The sequence below is a fragment of the Oncorhynchus mykiss genome, chromosome 14 (assembly GCF_057628025.1).
Source record: "Oncorhynchus mykiss isolate SJ-2025 chromosome 14, ASM5762802v1, whole genome shotgun sequence".
Lineage (NCBI taxonomy): Eukaryota > Metazoa > Chordata > Actinopteri > Salmoniformes > Salmonidae > Oncorhynchus > Oncorhynchus mykiss.
Window position 1 is genome coordinate 6,484,617 of NC_143035.1, and position 22,916 is coordinate 6,507,532.

The 22,916-nt window shown below is 42.6% G+C and overlaps 2 protein-coding genes across 5 annotated transcripts in view; one reads left to right on the plus strand and one right to left on the minus strand.

Moving 5' to 3' along the window:
- The window catches only part of LOC110488617 (pre-mRNA-splicing factor RBM22), a 20,959-nt gene extending 10,578 nt beyond the window's left edge, over positions 1 to 10,381 (minus strand). Inside the window, exons 1-4 of one of the 3 annotated variants that reach the window (XM_021560897.3) lie at positions 10,259 to 10,381; positions 6,805 to 6,858; positions 6,678 to 6,707; positions 137 to 269 (exon numbers count right to left, since the gene is read on the minus strand). In XM_021560897.3, the coding sequence (XP_021416572.2) occupies positions 137 to 269; positions 6,678 to 6,707; positions 6,805 to 6,858; positions 10,259 to 10,312 (271 nt within the window). In that variant the 5' untranslated portion in view covers positions 10,313 to 10,381. Of the gene's footprint in view, positions 1 to 136; positions 2,766 to 3,044; positions 3,181 to 6,677; positions 6,708 to 6,804; positions 6,859 to 10,258 lie in introns of those variants that run through there. The other 2 variants (XM_021560898.3, XM_090198203.1) reach the window with 2 other exon arrangements.
- A 1,842-nt stretch (positions 10,382 to 12,223) lies between these two features.
- The window catches only part of LOC110488619 (bifunctional heparan sulfate N-deacetylase/N-sulfotransferase 1), a 91,268-nt gene continuing 80,575 nt past the window's right edge, over positions 12,224 to 22,916 (plus strand). The window contains exon 1 of one of the 2 annotated variants that reach the window (XM_021560900.3): positions 12,224 to 12,398. The gene's annotated coding sequence lies outside the window, so the exon portion shown is untranslated. The remainder of the gene's footprint in view (positions 12,399 to 22,916) is intronic. The other variant, XM_021560901.3, reaches the window with a different exon arrangement.

The window sequence follows — 22,916 nt, forward strand, 5'->3', positions numbered from 1 at the left end:
TTCAAGATATGGGCAGTATCTTGCAGTAACATTTTAAACAAGACTAAGCTCAACAGAAGACCGGTTACTCTACGTACTTGTGGAAACCACTGAGTAAGGTGGTACAGGTAAGGCATCTATGAATTATATGACCTACCATACTCCAGGTCAAGCAGACAGGTCTGACAGACGTTCTTCATCTTGCTGCAGGTCTGACACACCTCTGTCTTCTTGAAGCGCATCCTTGTTCCTGGACACCAGCGGAACACAGTGAAGGGACGAGCACAGATCTGATGGGAGGAGAAGTGGAGAGCAAAGAGTTCAGTGTTTCTGCTGCAGTCATTTAGCTGTGGTGCTACACTTCTTACATCTGCAAACAGCTAGCTTGTATTTTCTTAGCAAGCTGGGCCTAAATCTTGTTAGCCGCTAGGGTTGGACATTTTGGGGAATATTCAGAGGTGGAAGCCTTCTGTGGGAATGAATGGGAATATATGGGAATTAACGAATATATGCAAATTACTATTAATACCATTTAAAATGAAGATATTTTCATTGGATATATTTACCATATCATATGGAGACAGAAACATAAACATTTTACCTCATGAGTAGACATAATTGCAAATGATTAAATCCATCCAATAAAAAATAACTATGTATTTAACTTTTATTAAATGAGTTGACTCTTCACATGGGATGATTTCACTGAACAACAAATGAAAGAATATTGAATGATCCCCGATGATACTTCGCATCTCCCAAAAACATTTTCAACATACAGATGAAGTTTACATTCACTTAGGTTGGAGTCAATAAAACTAGTTTTTCAACCACTCCACAAATTTCTTGTCAACAAACTACTTTTGGCAAGACGGTTAGGACATGTGGCAGCATCGTGTTTTGGGGGTGCTGTGCTGCAAGAGGGACTGGTGCACTTAATAAAACAGATGGCATCATGAAGACAAACATATGTGAATATATTGAAGCAACAGCTCATGACATCAGTCAGGAAGTTAAAGCTTGGGTGCAAATGGGTCTTCCAATTGGACAATGACCCCAAGCATATTTCCAAAGTTGTGGCAAAATGGCTTAAGGACAAAGTCAAGGTATTGGAGTGTCCATCACAAAGCCCTCACCCCAATGTCAGAAAATGTGTGGGCAGAAATGAGAAAACTTGCGCGAGCAAGGAGGCCTACAAACCCGACTCAGTTACACCAGCTCTGTCAGGAGGAATGGGCCAACATTCACCCAACTTATTGTGGGAATCTTGTGGAAGGCTATCCTAAACGTTTGACCCAAGTGAAACAATTTAAAGGTAATGCTACCAAATACTAATTGAGGTTATGTAAACTTCTGACCCAATGGGAATGTGATTTAAGAAATAAAAGCTGAAATAAGTCACTCTACTAGTATTCTGACATTTCACATTCTTACAATAAAGTGGTGATTCTAACTGGCCTAAGACAGGTATTTTTTTTACTTGGATTAAATGCCAGGAGCTGTGAAAAATTTAGTAAATGTATTTGGCTAAGGTGTATGTAAACTTCCGACTTCAACTGTACATCTCTAAAATGAGAGTCTAGAAACTATAGCTTTGGTTGCCTTCCATGTCTTCTCCCTGGAAACCCTCAATGTCCACCTTTTTAACAGCACTCTGAGGCCGCATCTTCACTGTCCAACCTTGTTGAGGATGGCTCGTTGCCAGGCCACCAATTTTTCACCCCTTGTATTAGTCAACCTGTTGCGTGCTTTGGTGTGTGTGTTCCCAAACAAGGACTAGTTGCACTCTGAGGCAGCTGATATTAGTGGGATTTGGAGGATGATGGAGGCAACAGGGGAAAGAGCCGCAGATCCACAAAGTCTCTTCCACCAGGTGGCTGATGAGATTGGCAGTCGTGCCATCCCAAAGCCCTTGCTTAGAAGTTTACTCCACCAGACTGCCAAGAGCCTTGCCCTCATCCAGACACCATAGGCCTAGTTGATCTCTGCACCAGACAGGATGCTCTTGCCAGCATACTTAGGGTCCAACATGTACACTGCGGTGTGTATGGGCTCCAGACAGAAGTCTTCACGCCTTTTGATGCATTTCAGAACTGCAGTTTCCTCTGCTTGGAGCAACAGTGAAGTAGGCAGGGCAGTACAGATTTCTTCTCTTACATCTGCAAGCAGAGTCTGAACATCAGACAGGATGGCATGGTCTCCCTCAATCCATGCAATGGCTACTGATATAGGTTTCAGGAGTTTCAGGTAGCTTACCACTCTCTCCCAAAACACATCATCCAGGAGGATCCTCTTGATGGGGCTGTTCATATCGGCAGACTGTGATATGGCCATTTCTTGGAGAGACTCCTTCCCCTCCAGGAGACTGTCAAACATGACAACACACCCCCAAAGGGTGTTGCCGGGCAGCTTCAATGTGGTGCTCTTATTCTTCTCACTTTGCTTGGTGAGGTAGATTGCTGCTATAACTTGATGACCCTTCACATACCTAACCAGTTCCTTGGATCTCTTGTAGAGTGTATGCATTGTTTTCAGTGCCATGAGGTCCTTGAGGAGCAGATCCAATGCATGAGCAGCACAGCCAATGGGTATCGATGTGAGGGTAGGACTCCTCCACTTTTGACTAAGCAGCCTTCATGTTTGCAGCATTGTCTGTCACCATTGCAAATACCTTCTGTGGTCCAACATGTGATTTAGCACAGTATTTGCAAATGTACACAGCTTTTCCTTCTACATTAGCTGCAGTGAAATGTCTCCACACATCAGATAGTGGCTGTGGCATTTTCCTGTAAAGATTAGAAAAAAAAGAAAGTAAACTACAATTCCATGTACAGATAGTTAAGCAGTTAGATTTAAACTCCTCCTTTGTAAGATAAATTAAACACTCCTCAGTTAGGAGGCTCAAGTAAGCTAAAACCCACACGGTAGCAAGAACTAACTAGCAGAAACAGTTAACAAGTTAGAAATGATTTAAACACACTTTACTGTAGGCTACTATTTACTAGTTGACAAAAAAATTGTCATGAAATGTATTCACCCCACCCAGTACTGTAATCAAAACTTACCAGAAAGCATGTATGTAGTCATCGGCTCAGACAGTGTCGTAGCGTGGGCTCAACAGCATCTCATTAGTGTGCAAGATCTTGAGAATCAGCTGTACATGTGATGGAAGAGTGCACTGCACATGTAATGAAGAATGCACTGTGCATGCAGAGGGTTGCAATTCCATTTAATTGGGGATAGTTTAACCAAAATATGCCACAAGACTTAGAATTTCCTTGTATATCCCACAAAAAAAGTTTCACTGTTATAAGCTAACTTTTTTTTATGAATTTAAGCAAAATTCCCAACATTCCCAGGCTTAACTTCCCATGGAAAATTTCCTGACCCTTCGCAACCTTATTAGCCGCTAATGCTAATCGCTAGTTAGCTGGCTAGCTAATAAATGTACTGAGAACAAATGTAATTAGCTACACAGTCTGATAATACGAGTGATGGTTTATACCTAAATCAGCATGTTTGTGCAACAGTATCTTCTAAATCAAAGAGAAATACGCAAAGCATGAATACGTTAGCTACATGAAGTAGCTAAGAGAAAACAGATTGTATGGTCCCCTAGGAAACACTTAACACTGGTTCCTACCCTGTCACCGTAACTCCTCCCTGGCATTTTCATTCGTTGTCAGGCCAAACACTATTCTAAGTCCCCACTATTATATTCTAACTATATAATTATAATAATCATTCTATTTCCATGATTCCAACAGTTCGATTGAGACATATATTTATCCGGAGGCTGCATTCATTGTAGCTGGGGATTTTAACAAGGCTGAAAACAAGACTCCCCAAATTTTATCAGCATATCGATTGCGCAACCAGGGGAGGAAAGACCTTGGACCATTGTTACTCTAACTTCCGCGACGCATATAAGGCCCTGCCCCGCCCCCCTTTCGGAAAAGCTGACCACGACTCGATTTTGTTGATCCCTGCCTACAGACAGAAACTAAAACAAGAGGCTCCCACGCTGAGGTCTGTCCAACGCTGGTCCGACCAAGCTGACTCCACACTCCAAGACTGCTTCCATCACGTGGACTGGGAGATGTTGTTATCTGACGCAATACGAAACATTGACGAATACGCTGATTCGGTGTGCGAGTTCATTAGAACGTGCGTTGAAGATGTCGTTCCCATAGCAACGATTAAAACATTCCCTAACCAGAAACCGTGGATTTATGGCAGCATTCGTGTGAAACTGAAAGCGCGAACCACTGCTTTTAATCAGGGCAAGGTGTCTGGTAACATGACGGAATACAAACAGTGCAGCTATTCCCTCCGCAAGGCTATCAAACAAGCTAAGCGCCAGTACAGAGACAAAGTAGAATCTCAATTCAACGGCTCAGACACAAGAGGCATGTGGCAGGGTCTACAGTCAATCACGGACTACAGGAAGAAATCCAGCCCAGTCACGGACCAGGATGTCTTGCTCCCAGGCAGACTAAATAACTTTTTTGCCCGCTTTGAGGACAATACAGTGCCACTGACACGGCCTGCAACGAAAACATGCGGTCTCTCCTTCACTGCAGCCGAGGTGAGTAAGACATTTAAACGTGTTAACCCTCGCAAGGCTGCAGGCCCAGACGGCATCCCCAGCCGCGCCCTCAGAGCATGCGCAGACCAGCTGGCCGGTGTGTTTACGGACATATTCAATCAATCCCTATACCAGTCTGCTGTTCCCACATGCTTCAAGAGGGCCACCATTGTTCCTGTTCCCAAGAAAGCTAAGGTAACTGAGCTAAATGACTACCGCCCCGTAGCACTCACATCCGTCATCATGAAGTGCTTTGAGAGACTAGTCAAGGACCATATCACCTCCACCCTACCTGACACCCTAGACCCACTCCAATTTGCTTACCGCCCAAATAGGTCCACAGACGATGCAATCTCAACCACACTGCACACTGCCCTAACCCATCTGGACAAAAGGAATACCTATGTGAGAATGCTGTTCATCGACTACAGCTCGGCATTCAACACCATAGTACCCTCCAAGCTCGTCATCAAGCTCGAGACCCTGGATCTCGACCCCGCCCTGTGCAACTGGGTACTGGACTTCCTGACGGGCCGCCCCCAGGTGGTGAGGGTAGGCAACAACATCTCCTCCCCGCTGATCCTCAACACTGGGGCCCCACAAGGGTGCGTTCTGAGCCCTCTCCTGTACTCCCTGTTCACCCACGACTGCGTGGCCACGCACGCCTCCAACTCAATCATCAAGTTTGCGGACGACACAACAGTGGTAGGCTTGATTACCAACAACGATGAGACGGCCTACAGGGAGGAGGTGAGGGCCCTCGGAGTGTGGTGTCAGGAAAATAACCTCACACTCAACGTCAACAAAACTAAGGAGATGATTGTGGACTTCAGGAAACAGCAGAGGGAACACCCCCCTATCCACATCGATGGAACAGTAGTGGAGAGGGTAGCAAGTTTTAAGTTCCTCGGCATACACATCACAGACAAACTGAATTGGTCCACTCACACAGACAGCATCGTGAAGAAGGCGCAGCAGCGCCTCTTCAACCTCAGGAGGCTGAAGAAATTTGGCTTGTCACCAAAAGCACTCACAAACTTCTACAGATGCACAATCGAGAGCATCCTGGCGGGCTGTATCACCGCCTGGTATGGCAACTGCACCGCCCTCAACCGTAAGGCTCTCCAGAGGGTAGTGAGGTCTGCACAACGCATCACCGGGGGCAAACTACCTGCCCTCCAGGACACCTACACCACCCGATGTCACAGAAAGGCCATAAAGATCATCAAGGACATCAACCACCCGAGCCACTGCCTGTTCACCCCGCTATCATCCAGAAGGCGAGGTCAGTACAGGTGCATCAAAGCTGGGACCGAGAGACTGAAAAACAGCTTCTATCTCAAGGCCATCAGACTGTTAAACAGCCACCACTAACACTGAGTGGCTGCTGCCAACACACTGACACTGACTCAACTCCAGCCACTTTAATAATGGGAATTGATGGGAAATGTAAATATATCACTAGCCACTTTAAACAATGCTACCTTATATAAAATGTTACTTACCCTACATTATTCATCTCATATGCATACGTATATACTGTACTCTATATCATCGACGGTATCCTTATGTAATACATGTATCACTAGCCACTTTATACTATACTATGCCACTTTGTTTACATACTCATCTCATTTGTACATACTGTACCCGATACCATCTACTGTATCTTGCCTATGCTGCTCTGTACCATCACTCATTCATATATCCTTATGTACATATTCTTTATCCCCTTACACTGACAGTAGTTTTGGAATTGTTAGTTAGATTACTTGTTATTACTGCATTGTCGGAACTAGAAGCACAAGCATTTCGCTACACTCGCATTAACATCTGCTAACCATGTGTATGTGACAAATAAAATTTGATTTGATTTGATATCCAATGCAAAAAAACAATCTATTAAAAACAGACAGATTTTATGGGGATTTTTTTGTATTATGCTAATTAGATTGCCTCTAGTAGCCGTAGAAATAGACTCTAGGGGGTTAAACATGGCCATTGAACATAGTGGCAGGGCCCCACACAATATTTCAAGATATGTATTCACTGAATACTGCGCTTCCTATATTGCATAAGAGGACTAAACTGGAATAATGAATTATATTACCTTGCATTCTTTTCCATACTTCTCTTTGCTCTGTTTAAAAAAAATGAGTATAAAATTAAGGATTCTGCAGCAAAAGTTTGAATTTCAAAATAACAAGTGCAAATACAAACTGGAAAGATAAACTCACCATGCGGATGTATGGATTTTCCCCCAAACATGTCTGACACAGAATTGGGAAATCCTGGAGGAAAATACAAAAATGTTAACTAAAAGTGCAGCCAACACGCAGCAATCCCGGTCTATCATAATAACAGAGCCTCGTGGTTTCTCTGGTCACAAGCTACACATTCTCACACATTTCTTGCTTGACCCAGTGTGTACTCTGGCCATATGCTACAAGTGCTGGATCCAGTAGCACCTACTTTACCATCTGTTGGAAGATGTGGTTTCAGTCAAACTTCTAACCATTCAGGTCTTCAACATCAACCACCTCATCAGGAAGCCTAAATATAAGCATCTCCTGAGAGCACAAACGTCCTGTGTGAAGTCTTGGGTTGCAGGGTTCGCACCCAAGAGAGAGAGTGAGGTGAGTGTTTGTTTACAAGTGTGTTTTGAGTTAGAATCAAAATACTAACATAATAGGCTAATATTTCTGGAGGCTCTACAATGACAAGAGTTATCATACAAAATTAAGTCTGAAGTATGAGGGCATATAAGTTGGGACAAGAGAGGATTGTCCTCCAAAGTCAACCCAGAATACAATCTGTGCAACCTGACAGTACTTCTCATGGCTGGTTGATGTGTCAGGTTGCTTTCGCGTAACCGGTTGTAACTGAACCCCTAAAAGATAGGGCTCAACATCCTTACAATTCATACACTGCCAGTTCACATGAGCCTGTGCTATTCTGACTATGTGATGGTTATTGAGGGACCCCTTTTCCCCTGACTGTCCAAGTCGTGTGTACGTATTAGTCAATATAACTATAACTACACTGCTCAAAAAAATAAAGGGAACACTTAAACACAATGTAACTCCAAGTCAATCACACTTCTGTGAAATCAAACTGTCCACTTAGGAAGCAACACTGATTGACAATAAATTTCACATACTATTGTGCAAATGGAATAGACAACAGGTGAAAATTATAGGCAATTAGCAAGACACCCCCAATAAAGGAGTGGTTCTGCAGGTGGTGACCACAGACCACTTCTCAGTTCCTATGCTTCCTGGCTGATGTTTTGGTCACTTTTGAATGCTGGCGGTGCTTTCACTCTAGTGGTAGCATGAGACGGAGTCTACAACCCACACAAGTGGCTCAGGTAGTGCAGCTCATCCAGGATGGCACATCAATGCGAGCTGTGGCAAGAAGGTTTGCTGTGTCTGTCAGCGTAGTGTCCAGAGCATGGAGGTGCTACCAGGAGACAGGCCAGTACATCAGGAGAAGTGGAGGAGGCCATAGGAGGGCAACAACCCAGCAGCAGGACCGCTACCTCCGCCTTTGTGCAAGGAGGAGCAGGAGGAGCACTGCCAGAGCCCTGCAAATTGACCTCCAGCAGGCCACAAATGTGCATGTGTCTGCTCAAACGGTCAGAAACAGACTCCATGAGGGTGGTATGAGGGCCCGACGTCCACAGGTGGGGGTTGTGCTTACAGCCCAAAACCGTGCAGGACGTTTGGCATTTGCCAGAGAACACCAAGATCAGCAAATTCGCCAGCCCTGTGCTCTTCACAGATGAAAGCAGGTTCACACTGAGCACACGTGACAGAGTCTGGAGACGCCGTGGAGAACGTTCTGCTGCCTGCAACATCCTCCAGCATGACCGGTTTGGCGGGGGTCAGTCATGGTGTGGGGTGGCATTTCTTTGGGGGGCCGCACAGCCCTCCACGTGCTCGCCAGAGGTAGCCTGACTGCCATTAGGTACCGAGATGAGATCCTCAGACCCCTTGTGAGACCATATGCTGGTGCGGTTGGCCCTGGGTTCCTCCTAATGCAAGACAATGCTAGACCTCATGTGGCTGGAGTGTGTCAGCAGTTCCTGCAAGAGGAAGACATTGATGCTATGGACTGGCCCGCCCATTCCCCAGACCTGAATCCAATTGAGCACATCTGGGACATCATGTCTCGCTTTTTTTTTTTAAATTTAAATAAATTCTCTCATTATGGGGTTTTGTATATAGATTGATGAGGAAAGAAACTTTAATCCATTTTAGAATAAGGTTGTAATGTAACAAAATGTGGAAAAAGTCAAGGTTTCTTTGCTGCCACCTGTAGAATTGAAGGCAAGGGAAGCCAGTAGAGCATCTGGCCTCTCTTGCCCAAAATGTTTTTATTTTTTAAGTGCCAATCATTGTTGAGCTAAACCGAGCGAGCTCAAATGTGAATGGTCCAGGCGTACCAACAAAAAAAAGTGTCAAGCGAAGCCAGCTTGGATTTGGCGTCACTCCTATCAAATCCTATTGAACGCACGTCATTGACAGAAAAACTGGAATTGTTGCACCTTGTGTTAAATTAGCCATGGATAGAGATGGGGATTTGGACTTGAAGTTTTACTTAATTCTCCATACAGGCCAATGATTACAAGGGAGATTCTGATCCAACCATTAATTCAAATATTGTTGTTACCCTGGCCTAGAGGATGGAAGTTAAACATGTACAGTAGCTAGATGTAGAAGGCTAATATTAACTATCTAACGTTGCCCATGAATGTAAGTTAGGCTAGTGAGCAAGCATTATAGCCAGGTAGCCTAGGGCAACCAAAAATAAATGTAGTGTATGTCAGAGTGATAGACCGTTTTGTCAACATGAAAGAGGATGGCGGCAGTGGCTTTCTCTACAAGTAGGGTGAGTGAACATGCGTTGCATGAACGTGCTTACATACAAGCCCTTAACCAACAATGGATTTAAGAAAAAAATAAGTGTTAAGTATTTACTAAAACAAACTGAAGTAAAAACAAAATTAAATGATTAACAATTAAGGTACAACAATAAAATAACTGTAGAGGGACTATATAGAGGAGTCACAGGTTAGTCGAGCTTATATGTACATGTAGGTAGAGGTAAAGTGACTACGCATGGATAACAAAGTCTATGACTAGGGTGGCTGGAGTCTTTGGCAATTTTGTAGGGCCTTCCTCTGACACCGCCTGGTATAGAGGTCCTGGATGGCAAGAAGCTTGACCCCAGTGATGTACTGGGTCGTACGCACTGCCCTCTGTAGCGGCTTGAGGTCGGAGGCCGAGCAGTTGCCCAATCAATTAGTTGTCTTATTGGCTCGGCCTTTTTTAGTCATATATCACCGTCGCAAGCATATTAATTAACAGGGGGAATGCTACCCCGGTGATTCTACCCACGCACCGCCAGTTTATGAAGAAATGTAAACAGCTAAACCAAATACTATTAATTACCCCTTTCACCTGTGGCTAAACCGCTTCTAGTTGACTAGTTATCTAGCTAACTTGCGACACAGCCATGCTTGCGCTACTAACGTTCGCTAGTTGACGTTAGCCTTTGGTAGCAAATCATGATTCACATACTGAAGTATTGGCAAAGTGAAATTAATTACGACGTTAGTTTATGGTGTCAAATACCCTCCTTTTCCAGGTTATAATACACACAATATTTCTACGATTTAATACTTACCGCGTCTTCCCAATTCTGTCTGTTGTATGTGTTAGCTCCTAGGGACGTCGCCATTTTTACTTGTGGTAGTAAAACACAACCCTACCGCGCATGCACCGCCCCGACAATGATTTCACATCCCACAATGCAGCACGGCGCATGCTTCTTTTCATGACATTAACCTCCTATTTTATTTAAATAAACAAATATAAATATGAAAAATAAACTCATTAATCATTATGCAACTATAGTAATGAATATCTGGAATTAATTGAAGATGTGCGCCTGGTTTTGGAAAACCCCAATTAGCACATTGGAGCTGTAGTTGGAGGATGTTTCAGATTTGGGATGAACACTAATGGAGTCATAACACCCTAACGTTTATATAAGGTCGTGGAAGAGGCTCTCTGCTGAGACACCACATACAGGGATAATAATAAATCTACAAGCCTAGAGGTTGGAGTATTCTGCTTGGCACAACAGGCAGGAGGTTGGGCTCAGACAGAGATGGGGTCAACTGTACAATCCCAGACTTTCAATTCAGGAAATATGTTGTTTGAAGTTCATGAAATTGTGAATTTTTTCGTAAGAAATTATGGGTCATTATTTTGATGAATTTAAATTCATTTCCCAAACTGACTTGAGTAGTTGACCTCTAGGTTGAAGACATTGGTTGATCTTAACTCTGGACTTGGATGTTGTTCAGATAAAGGCAGTCATGCCCTCTCCTGCCGTGAACTGGCTCACCTATCACTGGGTATAGCAGTCTCCTGTGTTTTCACATGGCACAGGACAGCCACTGTCCCTCCCTCAGAACACATCAATATAGTTTTTAATTATGTACTCATCCGACAACCTCTGTTTATTTACCGATTGCCCCTGTGGCCAGGGCGGATTTTAAATGCCTGATATACTCCCACATTTAGCCACAGGACACACATAGTATTGACTGAGGACTGCGTCTGCTTCATTTTGGGGAAGACAAAGACAATAAAGTTAACTCTCTCAGTGTTGGCTTCCTTGCCTGTCTTGGACTCCAAATTAGTTGTGTGGTGTTACACCCCTTGCCCCCTGTCATAAGATCTGGGTGAGACAGGCAAATCTGTTTGAAGGACGGCTTCGTCCCGGGTTTAGCCCCTCCAAAATCAAATTACAGGCCACATGTGTCTCAAGGTCAGAGGACATAGATGTGTGGTGACTTTATTCCCCTGAAAACTGATCCTGAATCAGTTTTACATTATTTGCTTGTTCAGGGGGGTGAAGGGTTTGGAATGAGACATCGGCGTTCAGACAGACACTTGTTGTTAGCCCCTCTCTGTTTTAGAGAGAAAGAAGAAAGGTGAAGCCATGGAAACATACAGTGTTTCCAGCTATTTATTTGCTTAACCTTCAACTTCAAGTCTCCAATTGAAGTGGCCCTCATTAAATCTCGCATACAAGCAGTATGTTTGTTTTTTGGTCTCGTCTGTCAATGTGTTGTCAGCAACCTTGACAGAGATAAGCAATACAAGTCCACATAAAACGTGATAAAATAGCAGACTACTTATACTTATTATTACAGATTACATGTTAATCATAGGTCTGCCATGATGAATATTGAATAATGTTTGCATGAATGCCTCTTCGGTTGGGCTCTTCAATGGTCTGGAGAGCCTCTTGAAAGTAGTGGGGTGACAATGGTTTGAATTGTGTGATTACTATTTCAATGCAGCCATAATCTCAGTACTTACTTGGCAAGCAGTACTTGAATGAATTTACAGTATATCACACATTTTCAACCAATGTACAAATGAATGAACAGGTAGGAACTATTTCTGAACTCCTTTTCATCCGTATTACTAAATAAACAAATTAAAATATTGTGTGGACTACCGGACAGACTGTCCAGAAGATGAGCTAAATATGTAATTTAAATATTAATTTAATGAGATAACGCTGTAACCTAATTAGGGACAATTGATGCCGTGCTGGTGCCCCCTGTCGACCATTGTGGGGCAGTGTTGTATAGCTCTGCAGAAAGAGGGACATTCTGACATTTCTCTCATCAGACAAGTCTGCAAAAACGGGAGAACGGAGCCCGGGTACAGGGAAAGCGAGATGAGGCGTCGTGTTTGCTTTGGTTGAATCCAAGTATTAATTCTACCAGATGCCGATTGAGAAGGTGAGTGTGACAAAGTACATTGTTTTCTGGTGCAAATGTTTTGGTCAAGACGAGCTGATCGCGGCTTAATCGTTCAACTACTAGCCTCGACTGGCTTGCTATCATCCACTCGCCTTGGCGCAGACTGAAAATGCAGCCACAGTTTTGGCCTGAATTTCCCATGAATTGAAAACGAAGCCCGGGTAATTACAGAGTTGAATCTCACAGCAGTTTTTGGCTATTCAATAGTGGTACCAATGAAGGCCATTTGTATGAATTATAGTCTAAGTTTTCCGCCTGGAATTGTGTCCGGGTGTTTTAATATCTACATCAAGAAAGTGAAGCCCCGTGATACAACTTCGCACGAGCAAGATATTAATAACTTATCATTGTAACTTTGTGGCCTGTGAGTATCGTTAGGATTGATTGTAACTGTTCAGTAAGTCTACTTACCATTCTGAATGAGTGTACAGACTGAAAACATCTGAAAACACTGTCGAAGTGGGAAAACAACCTGCGGTTGTCTTCATCTTTTGCAATGTTGCTGATTGGAATTATGCGAGAAAAAGTGTACATATATTTCCTTATTTTTATACCTAAAGATGGAACACTTTGGACCACATTTTTTTCTGACTGCACCCAACAATTCATTTTTAATTCAATAACGTTTCACGTGACAGTGGAAAGTTGGTTATGTAGGCTATGTCCCGCTAGGACTGACTGATGTGGAGGGAAGGCAGTAGTGATTAGGCTGCTACATCGTTTGTCGAGAAGAGCCTTCCTTCAAAGTAGCCAACTTCAGTATCCACCCTACATAGTTTTTGAGAAACTGTAGGCTACATAACATCATTATAGTGATGATATACATGCACATGACTAAGTAGTACAAAGATGTATATCCTACGTTTACACATGTTTTTATACACACGTTTTCCTATTGAGGCAATTTCAGACAGTTTCCACATAGAGAAGTGCCAGTGCATTTTTTACGTTTGCTGCTGCTGTGTGATCAAATCTCAGCAGAACTTCATCCTAATGTGCTGTTATAAAGGATATGTAAGGCTGTTATAAGCATGTTATAAACATGCTGCTGTGTTGACGAGAATGTAATGCTATTCATGGAAAGTTTAGGCTGATGGGAACCACAGTAGCCCCACAACATACCAGTTCTTGTATTTTTCCATGTCAGTGCCCCTCAAAGCCATGCTCAGTAGTGATGGGTCGTTCGCGAATGAGTCTGCTCTAAGAGTCGGCTCTAAGAGCCGGCTCTTGTAGCTGAATGTTGAGAGCCGGCTTGCATATCAGAAGAGCCAAATCTATTTATTAAAATAAATAAAAAATTAAGATATGAATAACCAAAAGATTTAAATGACTAGAATTAACTAATTCAAAGAACAAAAAATAAATAAAGTAATATAGGCCTAAATGCTCAAGCTCACACATTCGTTCAGACTGTCTGCTCAGACTAACAGCCTCACCTGTTGTTCCTGTCAATCAGACACGCAGTGTCAACCAATGAACCAAAGATGCGTGAGGGAGGGCCGAGCCAACTCACTCACAGTCACTCACTTAGCAGCCGAGGAGGGAGGAAGGACAACTGTGAAAACAACAGCTGGAAAATTAGTCAGAAGCACAGTAGCATTTGGATGCATTTTAATAATGTAGACTATATTAGAGCACAGTGTAGAATTTGCCAAAACAAAATCTCATATAAAGCTGGTTCTACGCACAACCTACACAGGCATATGCAAACTATGCACCCAACTGTGAAGCTAGCTGTAGCGGAGCTTTGAGAAACTAGCGGGCCTGCTAGTGATAGTGGTGGAGCCAGCACCTCCACACGCGGAGATGTATCCTCTCAGTCAAGTAGGCCACCTCCGCGACCCACAGCAACGCAGGCTTCTATGGACCACTTTATGCCAAAGTCTATGTCTGTAGAAAAACAAGGCCAAATTGATATTGCATTGGCTAAAATGATTGTCACCAATTTCCAGCCTTTTTCGATCGTGGAGGACAGAGGTTTTAGAAATTATAGCAATAGTCTAAATCCAATGTACACAATTCCAAGCAGGAAAACCCTTTTAAAATCACTTATTCCACAACTGTACAAGAGCACACAGGCTTCAGTGTGGGAAAGAGTCCAAAAAGCTACTGCAGTTTGCCTTACCACTGACTGCTGGACATCAAGGGCAACCACTTCTTACATGTTGGTTACATGTCACTTCATTGAAGATCTTTCAATGTCTAGCTGTCTTCTGGACTACTTTGAGTTCAGCGACAGACACACCTCAGAGAACTTGTCAGAAGAACCGTCGAGAGTGGTCAGAGAATGGCAAGTAGATGGAAAAGTGGTCTGTTGTGTTAGCGACAATGCAGCTAACATAACCAAAGCCATGAAAATGTTTAAATGAACCCATCATCCATGTCTTGCCCACACAATCAACCTGATTGTAAGATATGTTCTGAAGGTGATGAAGTCCACTGTGGACAAAGTGAAAGCAGCTGTGGAATGCTTCCACAGGAGCACAGTAGGTGCTGAACAACTAGTCTACACAACGTCAGATGGGGCTGCCTGAGCTGAGGCCTAAACAAGACTGCACTACCAGGTGGAATTCAACATTTTATATGTTGAAGCGGTTTCTTGAGTCAAAGGATGCCATCATCTCTACCCTGGCCATTGTCAATGCACCTGTTGATGCTCTGACCCAAGAGGAATGGGAGGTGGTGGAGGAGGTGTGCAGAGTCCTGGAACCCTTTGAGCAGGTCACTGTGGAGATTAGTGGAGAGAGGTACAGTAAGCAGTTATTACTACATCATTATTTAATCCAGTATTATATATGTGTATGAGCAGTAGATGCAAATGTAGTATCAGTAGACAAAACATGAACCTGAACTAATAAGTTACGGTTCTCTTTTTTCAGCTATGTGACTGCCTCAAAAATGATACTCCTGTGTAAGGGCTTGCAGCGAATCACAGCCAGCCTCCAGAGAGAAGCAAATGTAACCACAGGACATGTGACAGAGTTGATGGACACCATATGTTCATCAATGGACAGAAAGTTCCACAGAATGGAATATAATCACGTGCTATCAGAAACCGCTGCACTTGACCCCAGGTTTAAGAAGTTAGCCTTCAGTGATGCCAGAGAGATTGATTAGGCTCTTCAAAGAATAACCTCTGTCTGCAGCAGGGACAGCCCCAGCAGTCAGCTGGCTCAGGCACCAGGGCAACAGGAAGAAGAGGGATCAGATGGAACAGAAGCACCAGCAGTAGTGCCACAAACATCTGCTCTTTGGATGCTGTTTGACGAGAGAGCAACTGGGGATGCAGCACGAAGGAATCCCTCAGTAGATGTCATAATGGATGTCTGATCTTATTTGGAGGATCCCCTCCTCCAATGATCTGCAGATCCTCTGAGTTGGTGGAAGAACAAGACCTCTGTCTACCCACGGCTTACTAAAGTCATGACAGGGAGACTGCATAGTGGCCACATCCGTTCCCATCTGAGAGGGTCTTCTCCAAAAACGGGACAAATAATTACTGAGAGAAGAAACCGCATCAGCCCCTCGTAAGTCAGGCAGCTTGCATTTCTGAATGCAAATCTCTCATAAAAGCAAAATATGGTCAGCGTTATTGTGTGCTGCTGGTTATAACATGGCAATAAAGAAGAGAGAGAAAAGAGGGACCAGTTTAATGTTTTAAGTGAGATGCTGCAGTTTTGCACATTGTTATTTATTTTTCTTTGATATGGTGTGATTTTCTATTATTATGTTGTTCAGATTGTATTCGTTTTGAATTGTTACATTTATTTGCACTTTGTTTATATACATTAAAAAAGTGATACTTTTAATGCACATGTGTAATAGCATCCTTCTTTTTTACATTTATTTCAATTTGTGGGATGCTGCAGTTTTGCAAATTGTTATTTATTTTTATTTGATTTGGTGCAATATTCTATTATGCTGTTCAGATTGTATTAGTTTTGAATGGTTAGACTTATATGCACGTTGTTAAATTCAAATGTTTAATAGCATTCTTTTTCATAACAAACCAATGCATTTTTAAATGCATCGTGGTTAAGGTAGAGTATGATTTTCATTCAATAATTTAATTAGAATTGTTTTAACACCAATCATAGTCAAACTATCTCAAACGGTTTGACTTGAAAAAATACAAAACGTATATTTTTTTTAAAGAGCCGTTTGGGAGCCAAAAGAGCCGGCACTTTTTGGTGAGCTGAGCCGAACGAGCCGGCTCACTGAAAAGAGACGGAACGCCCATCACTAGTGCTCAGTGTGTGTGGGGGGCCAACCCAGAACCCAGTCTATAGAATAAGAGGGGAACCAGGAAAACTTCCAATACATTAGGTCCACTGACCCTATCCTTCTTCCCCAGCACAAGACTGCTGGCGGCACCCATAGACATGTAGTGGCTGTTCCATAGTACTTCATCCTTTGACTTCTCCCTCTCCATTAGTTTGTCCGCTGTATGCTCTTTGGCCAATTGATTGTAAGGGATCGATTCATTAGATGTTTATATAGGATATTTATTCAGATTAGCCTAATGCTGACAATGTCCAATATGTTGAAATTGGATTTCTTGGAAAAGATCAACGGAGTGGCATTCGGTACTGACTGGGAGAGTGTCGTAGAAGTAAACACATTTGGACAGTACAACTACAGCACAGCCCAGTATTAGTGATTCACCAGATCATATCAGTAAAACCTAGAGGAAAACCTTGAGAGTTGTTTGAATAAAAAAAGGCAGAGGTGGGACCAAGTCACTTATTCGAGTCACTAGTAAGTCTTAAGTCACAAGGTCAAGAGTCTCAAGTCGAGTCCAAAGTAGAACGGGTCAAGTTAAGTCAAAGTCGTGCATTCTAAGAGCAAGTCAAGTCACAAGTTCAAATCAAGTTAAAAAAAAATCTTTATGTGCAATGTCTTGTTCAGCTACAAATCTTTGCATATTTATTGAGGGTACCAGACAGTCTTTTTCAGTCTTTTTCATCGACACTTTTTGATTACGTAATAATACATTTTAACAACAAATTCCAAATGCAAGCTTCATAAGTAAACTATCAATTTCAAGAAATGTTGACATAGCAAAAGACCAGTAGGTCTATGCTAATATTTGTTGCTTGCCCCATTGCTGGTGGGCATGCAAAGTAAACTGTTAATATTCTTGATCACCCCAAAACATTTAAGCAGCATATTTATTGATGGCAATCCTCTCTCTCAAGAATTTGACGCTTGCACTGCATCCGATACTACACTGAAAAAAATGGTTTTAAATGGTTCTTTCTCAGCTCTTAAATGAATACTTTTGAGTGTTCATTTAACTCTTGAATCAACACTAGAAATATTACTCAGGAAAAAAATCAACAAGTAAACACTGGCCAATTTGCTGTGTGCTATGAAAGGGACACATCTGCAGGGATACTTCGTAATGCTGGCAATGATGCCCTTTATCTACTACCCCAGAGTCAGATGAACTCATGGATACCATTTCTATGCCTCTGTGTCCAGTATGAATAGCATGAGCGCTAACACTAGTTAGCGATTGCACTAGTGCTAGTTAGCAACTTCCTTCAAACTGCATGCAGAGACATACAAATGAGTTCATCTGACTCTGGGGTAGTAGATAAAGGGCATCATTGCCAACATTACGAAGGTTCTTAGGAGAACTCTTACCCGATAAACAACCTTTGAGTTAAGTGTGGGGTTCTTGACGTCTACGGTTCTTCAGAATTCTAAAAGACTCTAAAAGACTCTAAAAATTCTAAAAGACTGTATGGAAGCCTGCAGATGTGTCCCTTTCATAGCACACAGCACATTGGCCAGTGTTAACTTGTTGATTTTTTTTTTGTGTGTAATACTTTTAGTGTTGATTCAAGAGTTAAATGAACACTCAGTGGTTTAACAGAACCCCAGTGTTGGTGTTAATATCCAGAGTTGAAACAAAACCACGCCCATCGTTATCATATTTCCCAGCATGCTCTATTGCAGGTCGATTTCTAGAATTGTTTGTTTCAATATCTGTGTTTTCCATTGGTTGATTAATTAATCTTATGCTACTCAAATATAAATAACATAACTTTTTCTAAACTATTCCAATCTGCTACTTGGACGTATTGCACATGCTACTGAAATGGTTGTTCCAGTTTAAATTGTTTAGGAAGCCTCATATCTTAGTCTTCCTAACCCTGGCAGTCATTCTGAAGGCAGGTTGCGGATTAATAAAAGTTGGATATCCCCACTCTGGCTGGATTCCAATAGGAATTACACATCACTTTGCAAGCCTGCACATACTGTATGTGACTTGCAAGCCTGATGTGGCCTGTAAACTATGAGTTTCAGGCAATTGTATTAGTAGCAATGGTAATCGAAATTGTTACGTTTTTAAAAACAATTTTAAGAAATGCAACAGTTGGACAATTGATGAAAATACTCAAATTTTAGAATTTTTATATTTCATCAGAAATTGACTGAATTATAACACATAAAACATTTCACTGGCACAGACATGGAGTTCAGAGATTCAATCTATTGTCAAATATAAGAATGTTTTCTTAGAATGCACACACATATACATGTTCTTATTGTATCAGGTTTCTAAAATAATATTTTGTGTTAAAATAAAGAAAAGTATGTGCCTAATTTGCATAAACACACTGGTTGTATTTTCATATATTAATATATTTACATAAAGGGGTGGGACAAGGCTGCAACCACTGCAAAAACATGCTCTGTCTACCCTACCTGCACTCACCTGCACCGTCTCGACTGCCTCATTAATTAAGCATTTCGCTACACCCGCAATAACATCTGCTAAATATGTGTATGTGACCAATACATGTTATTTGAATTACTGTTGTCACATTCTCTTGCATAATTCAATGTGTATCAAAAGCAGGATAACCTCGGATTAAAAATCAACATGCTGGCTCGAGATTACACCTAATATAAACATACTTTACATTGTTTGTGAGATCAGACATAATATCACTATAATCCGAGTGTTCATTTTTGGAAGTTGCTTTCATTTCAGCGCATCTAAACGCGCATGTAAACATTTCAACTCTATTAAATTATAACTTTTTAAAATTCCACCAAATGAACACCCATCAAAAATAAAGTTCCCTTTCTTCTCTTTCGTGTGATGCAAGTGTTGATAAGGTGCGTTAAATCCCAGACTAAGCTTTAGCGTTCTTATAGGTTCAACGGAAAAACAATGTATTTTGAACCCATTTCAACTGTTACCGGGGTGTGTTTGACTGGTTATTACAAACATTTCCACAGTCGTAACGTTGACGGGGAAAAAACGACAGGCACAAGCAAGAGTATGAAAGAGTCGCAGGAGTAAAATGAAAGCAATCAATCCAGAGAGATTTATAAGTGACAAGTGGATTTTGCACCTTTCAAACACAGGAAATAGACAGCTGAAAAAGACAGTCCTTGGGTGGGCGGGGCATGCACGCTGCTAGTAATTAGGGTAAAACTAGAAAGCCTTATAAAATATATGTATCGTCTTAAATAATTTAATTTGAATGACAATCAATTCACTTAGGATCTCACTTGGTGAAGGCCACAGGACTGAAAATGAATGAATGCAACAACATGTCTCTGTCTCTAGCAAACACAGTCACGGGTGGTACTGGTAACTTAAAAATTCATGTAAAAGGCACCCTGGGATATATGCAAACAAGGGGGCTTTGACACCAAATTGGATTAAAGTGTTTTTCTGAACTCTGGTGCATTTACCCCCTTAGTTCAGTCCGTTTTGTCACGATCGTCATAATGAGCGGACCAAGGCGCAGCGGGAGTATAGTTCCACATATTTTTAATCTCCGTGAAACAAACAAAAAAATAACGAAACAGCGAAACGTGAAGTCATGATGTGCACACAGGCAACTAAACACAAACAACATCCCACCACGCAAGGACCAAGCAGCGTGCCATGGAGGAGAATGTGTTTTGGACATGGGAGGAAATCATGGGAAGACACGAGACCCTTCCTTGGCAGGAGTCGCCAAGGAGCATGGAGGGACAGCGACAACGCAGGGGACCAAGAAACCCCAAGATTTGTTTGGGGGGAGGCACGAGGGGTGGCCGGTTGAGCCGAGGAGAGTGCCAGAGCCCACCTGGGTGTCGATGGAACAATGTGAGGAAGGATACCGGAGAGAGGGGTTAGCAAAGAGTAGGCTGCAGCGCAGACGGGCTGAAGAGCCGGTCATCAGTCTGGTGCCACCTGTGCCGGCTCCACGCACTACGCCTCCAGTGTGTCTCCCCAGTCCGATACTTCCTGTGCCAGCTCCCCGCACTCGCCCGGAAGTGTGTGTCACCAGTCTGGTACCACCTGTGCCGGCTCCACGCACTACGCCTCCAGTGTGCCTCCCCAGTCCGATACGTCCTGTGCCAGCTCCCCGCACTCGCCCTGAAGTGTGTGTCACCAGTCCGGTACCACCTGTGCCGGCTCCAGGCACTAGGCTTCCAGTGCGCATTCACAGTCCAGAGCTTCCAGCGACGGTTCACAGTCCAGAGCTTCCGGCGACGGTTCACAGTCCAGAGCTTCCGGCGACGGTTCACAGTCCAGAGCTTCCGGCGACGGTTCACATTCCAGAGCTTCCGGCGACGGTTCACAGTCCAGAGCTTCCGGCGACGGTTCACAGTCCAGAGCTTCCAACGACGGTCAACAGTCCGGAACCTCCAGCTACAGTCAACGGTCCGGAACCTCATGCAGCATCATAATTTGATGTCCCTGAAATATTCTCTTGAGTAGCAGCTCATTTCTGAATGCATCGGATGCAGATTAGAGGGCTATACCAGGGATAATAGGCTACTGAATATACCCTATTCACATTGCATTTAGAGCGGCTATTGCATTGTTTCATCGCTCATGTTGTTTGTTTGAAGGTCAAAGCGAAAGTAATATGAAGATTGGGACACGCGAGCTTCATGATAATCATAGATTGCTTTAACGTAAGAGTGTAGCTGTAGGCCTACAGCAAATCAGAAATCTGTTCGCGAGCTCAATTGTTTTCAAACTTTTTGACCTGTGACCCCTAAAAAGGAGTGATTCAAAGCTTGCGACCCTCGCGCACTCGCACAGGGCTAATGCCCGCACGATGGCTGTGCCATTGTAGCCTGTCATTACAGCCATAAAGCATGATGCATTTTCAAAATGCAAGATACAGATTTTGCGCTGAAAGTCATTCATGTTAGCAGTCAAAATCAACTATGGATATCATGTCACATTGTACACAAGTATTGAAGGTAGTGTGATGTTACTGCTTTCTTTAGTGGCTTAGCCAGTACCACCACTGAGGTATATCATTTTAACCCACCCAAACTAGGCCTATGTGAAATAGGAAAATTATCAATGAAATCACCAGGTAGCCTATTATTCTGGAAAATATGTGTCCATAGTAGATTGCTAAACTGTATTTAAATGGTTAATATTAATGTAGGTAGGCTTCTCTGTTTTTGGCAGGCAAACCCGGAGAAAATTAAACAAGCGCTTTTTGGTCACAATTAAGTCTGGTTATGTGCGCCCGCTATTGCATGCCAATTAGAGCATTGGGCCATTAACCGAAAGGTTGCTGGATCGAATCCCCGAGCTGACAAGGTAAAAATCTGTTGTTCTGCCCCTGAGCAAGGCAGTTAACCCACTGTTCCCCGTGTGCCAAAGGCGTGGATGTTCATTATGGCAGCCCCCCGCACCTCTCTGATTCCTAGAGGTTGGGTTAAATGCAGAAGACACATTTCAGTTGAATGCATTCAGTTGTACAACAACAGTCAAGCGGTACAATTCTTTGGTTCTGAAGCACAGATTAGATGTTGTTGAAACAAAAATTTGGTGCTGTGGTGTTGGACGATGTTAGTAACCAGATCGAATAAGCAAAGGTATAAATATATAATTTATTAAATTGAGATTTTGTGTCACTAACCCACACAGGTTATTTTGGAATTTTGTTTGTAGAAACGTCTTGAAATGATAAATATGTAAATAAGTATTCAACTCCTTTGTTATGGCAAGCCTAAATAAGTTCAGAAGTAAAAATGTGCTTAACAAATCGATTTAATAAGTTGCACATACTCATTCAGTGTTCAATAATAGTGGTTAATATGGTTTTTTAATAACTACCCCACACATACAATTATCTGTAAGGTCCCTCAATTGAGTAGTGACTTTCAAGCACAGATCCAAGCACAAACACCAAGGAGGTTAGATGTGTAAAAAAAAAAAAAAGATGCTGAATATCCCCTTTGAGCATGGTGAAGTCATTAATTAGGCTTTGGATGGTGTATCAATACACCCAGTCAAAGATACAGGCATCCTTTCTAACTCAGTTGCCGGAGAGGAAGGAAACTGCTCATGGATTTCACCTTGAAGTCAATGGTGATTTTAAAAAAGTTGTAATTTTTTAATGGTTGTGATATGAGAACTGAGGATAGATCAACAACAGTGTAGTTACTCCACAATACTCACCTAAATGACAGAGTCAAAAGAAGGAAGCCTGTACAGAATAAAGCATATTC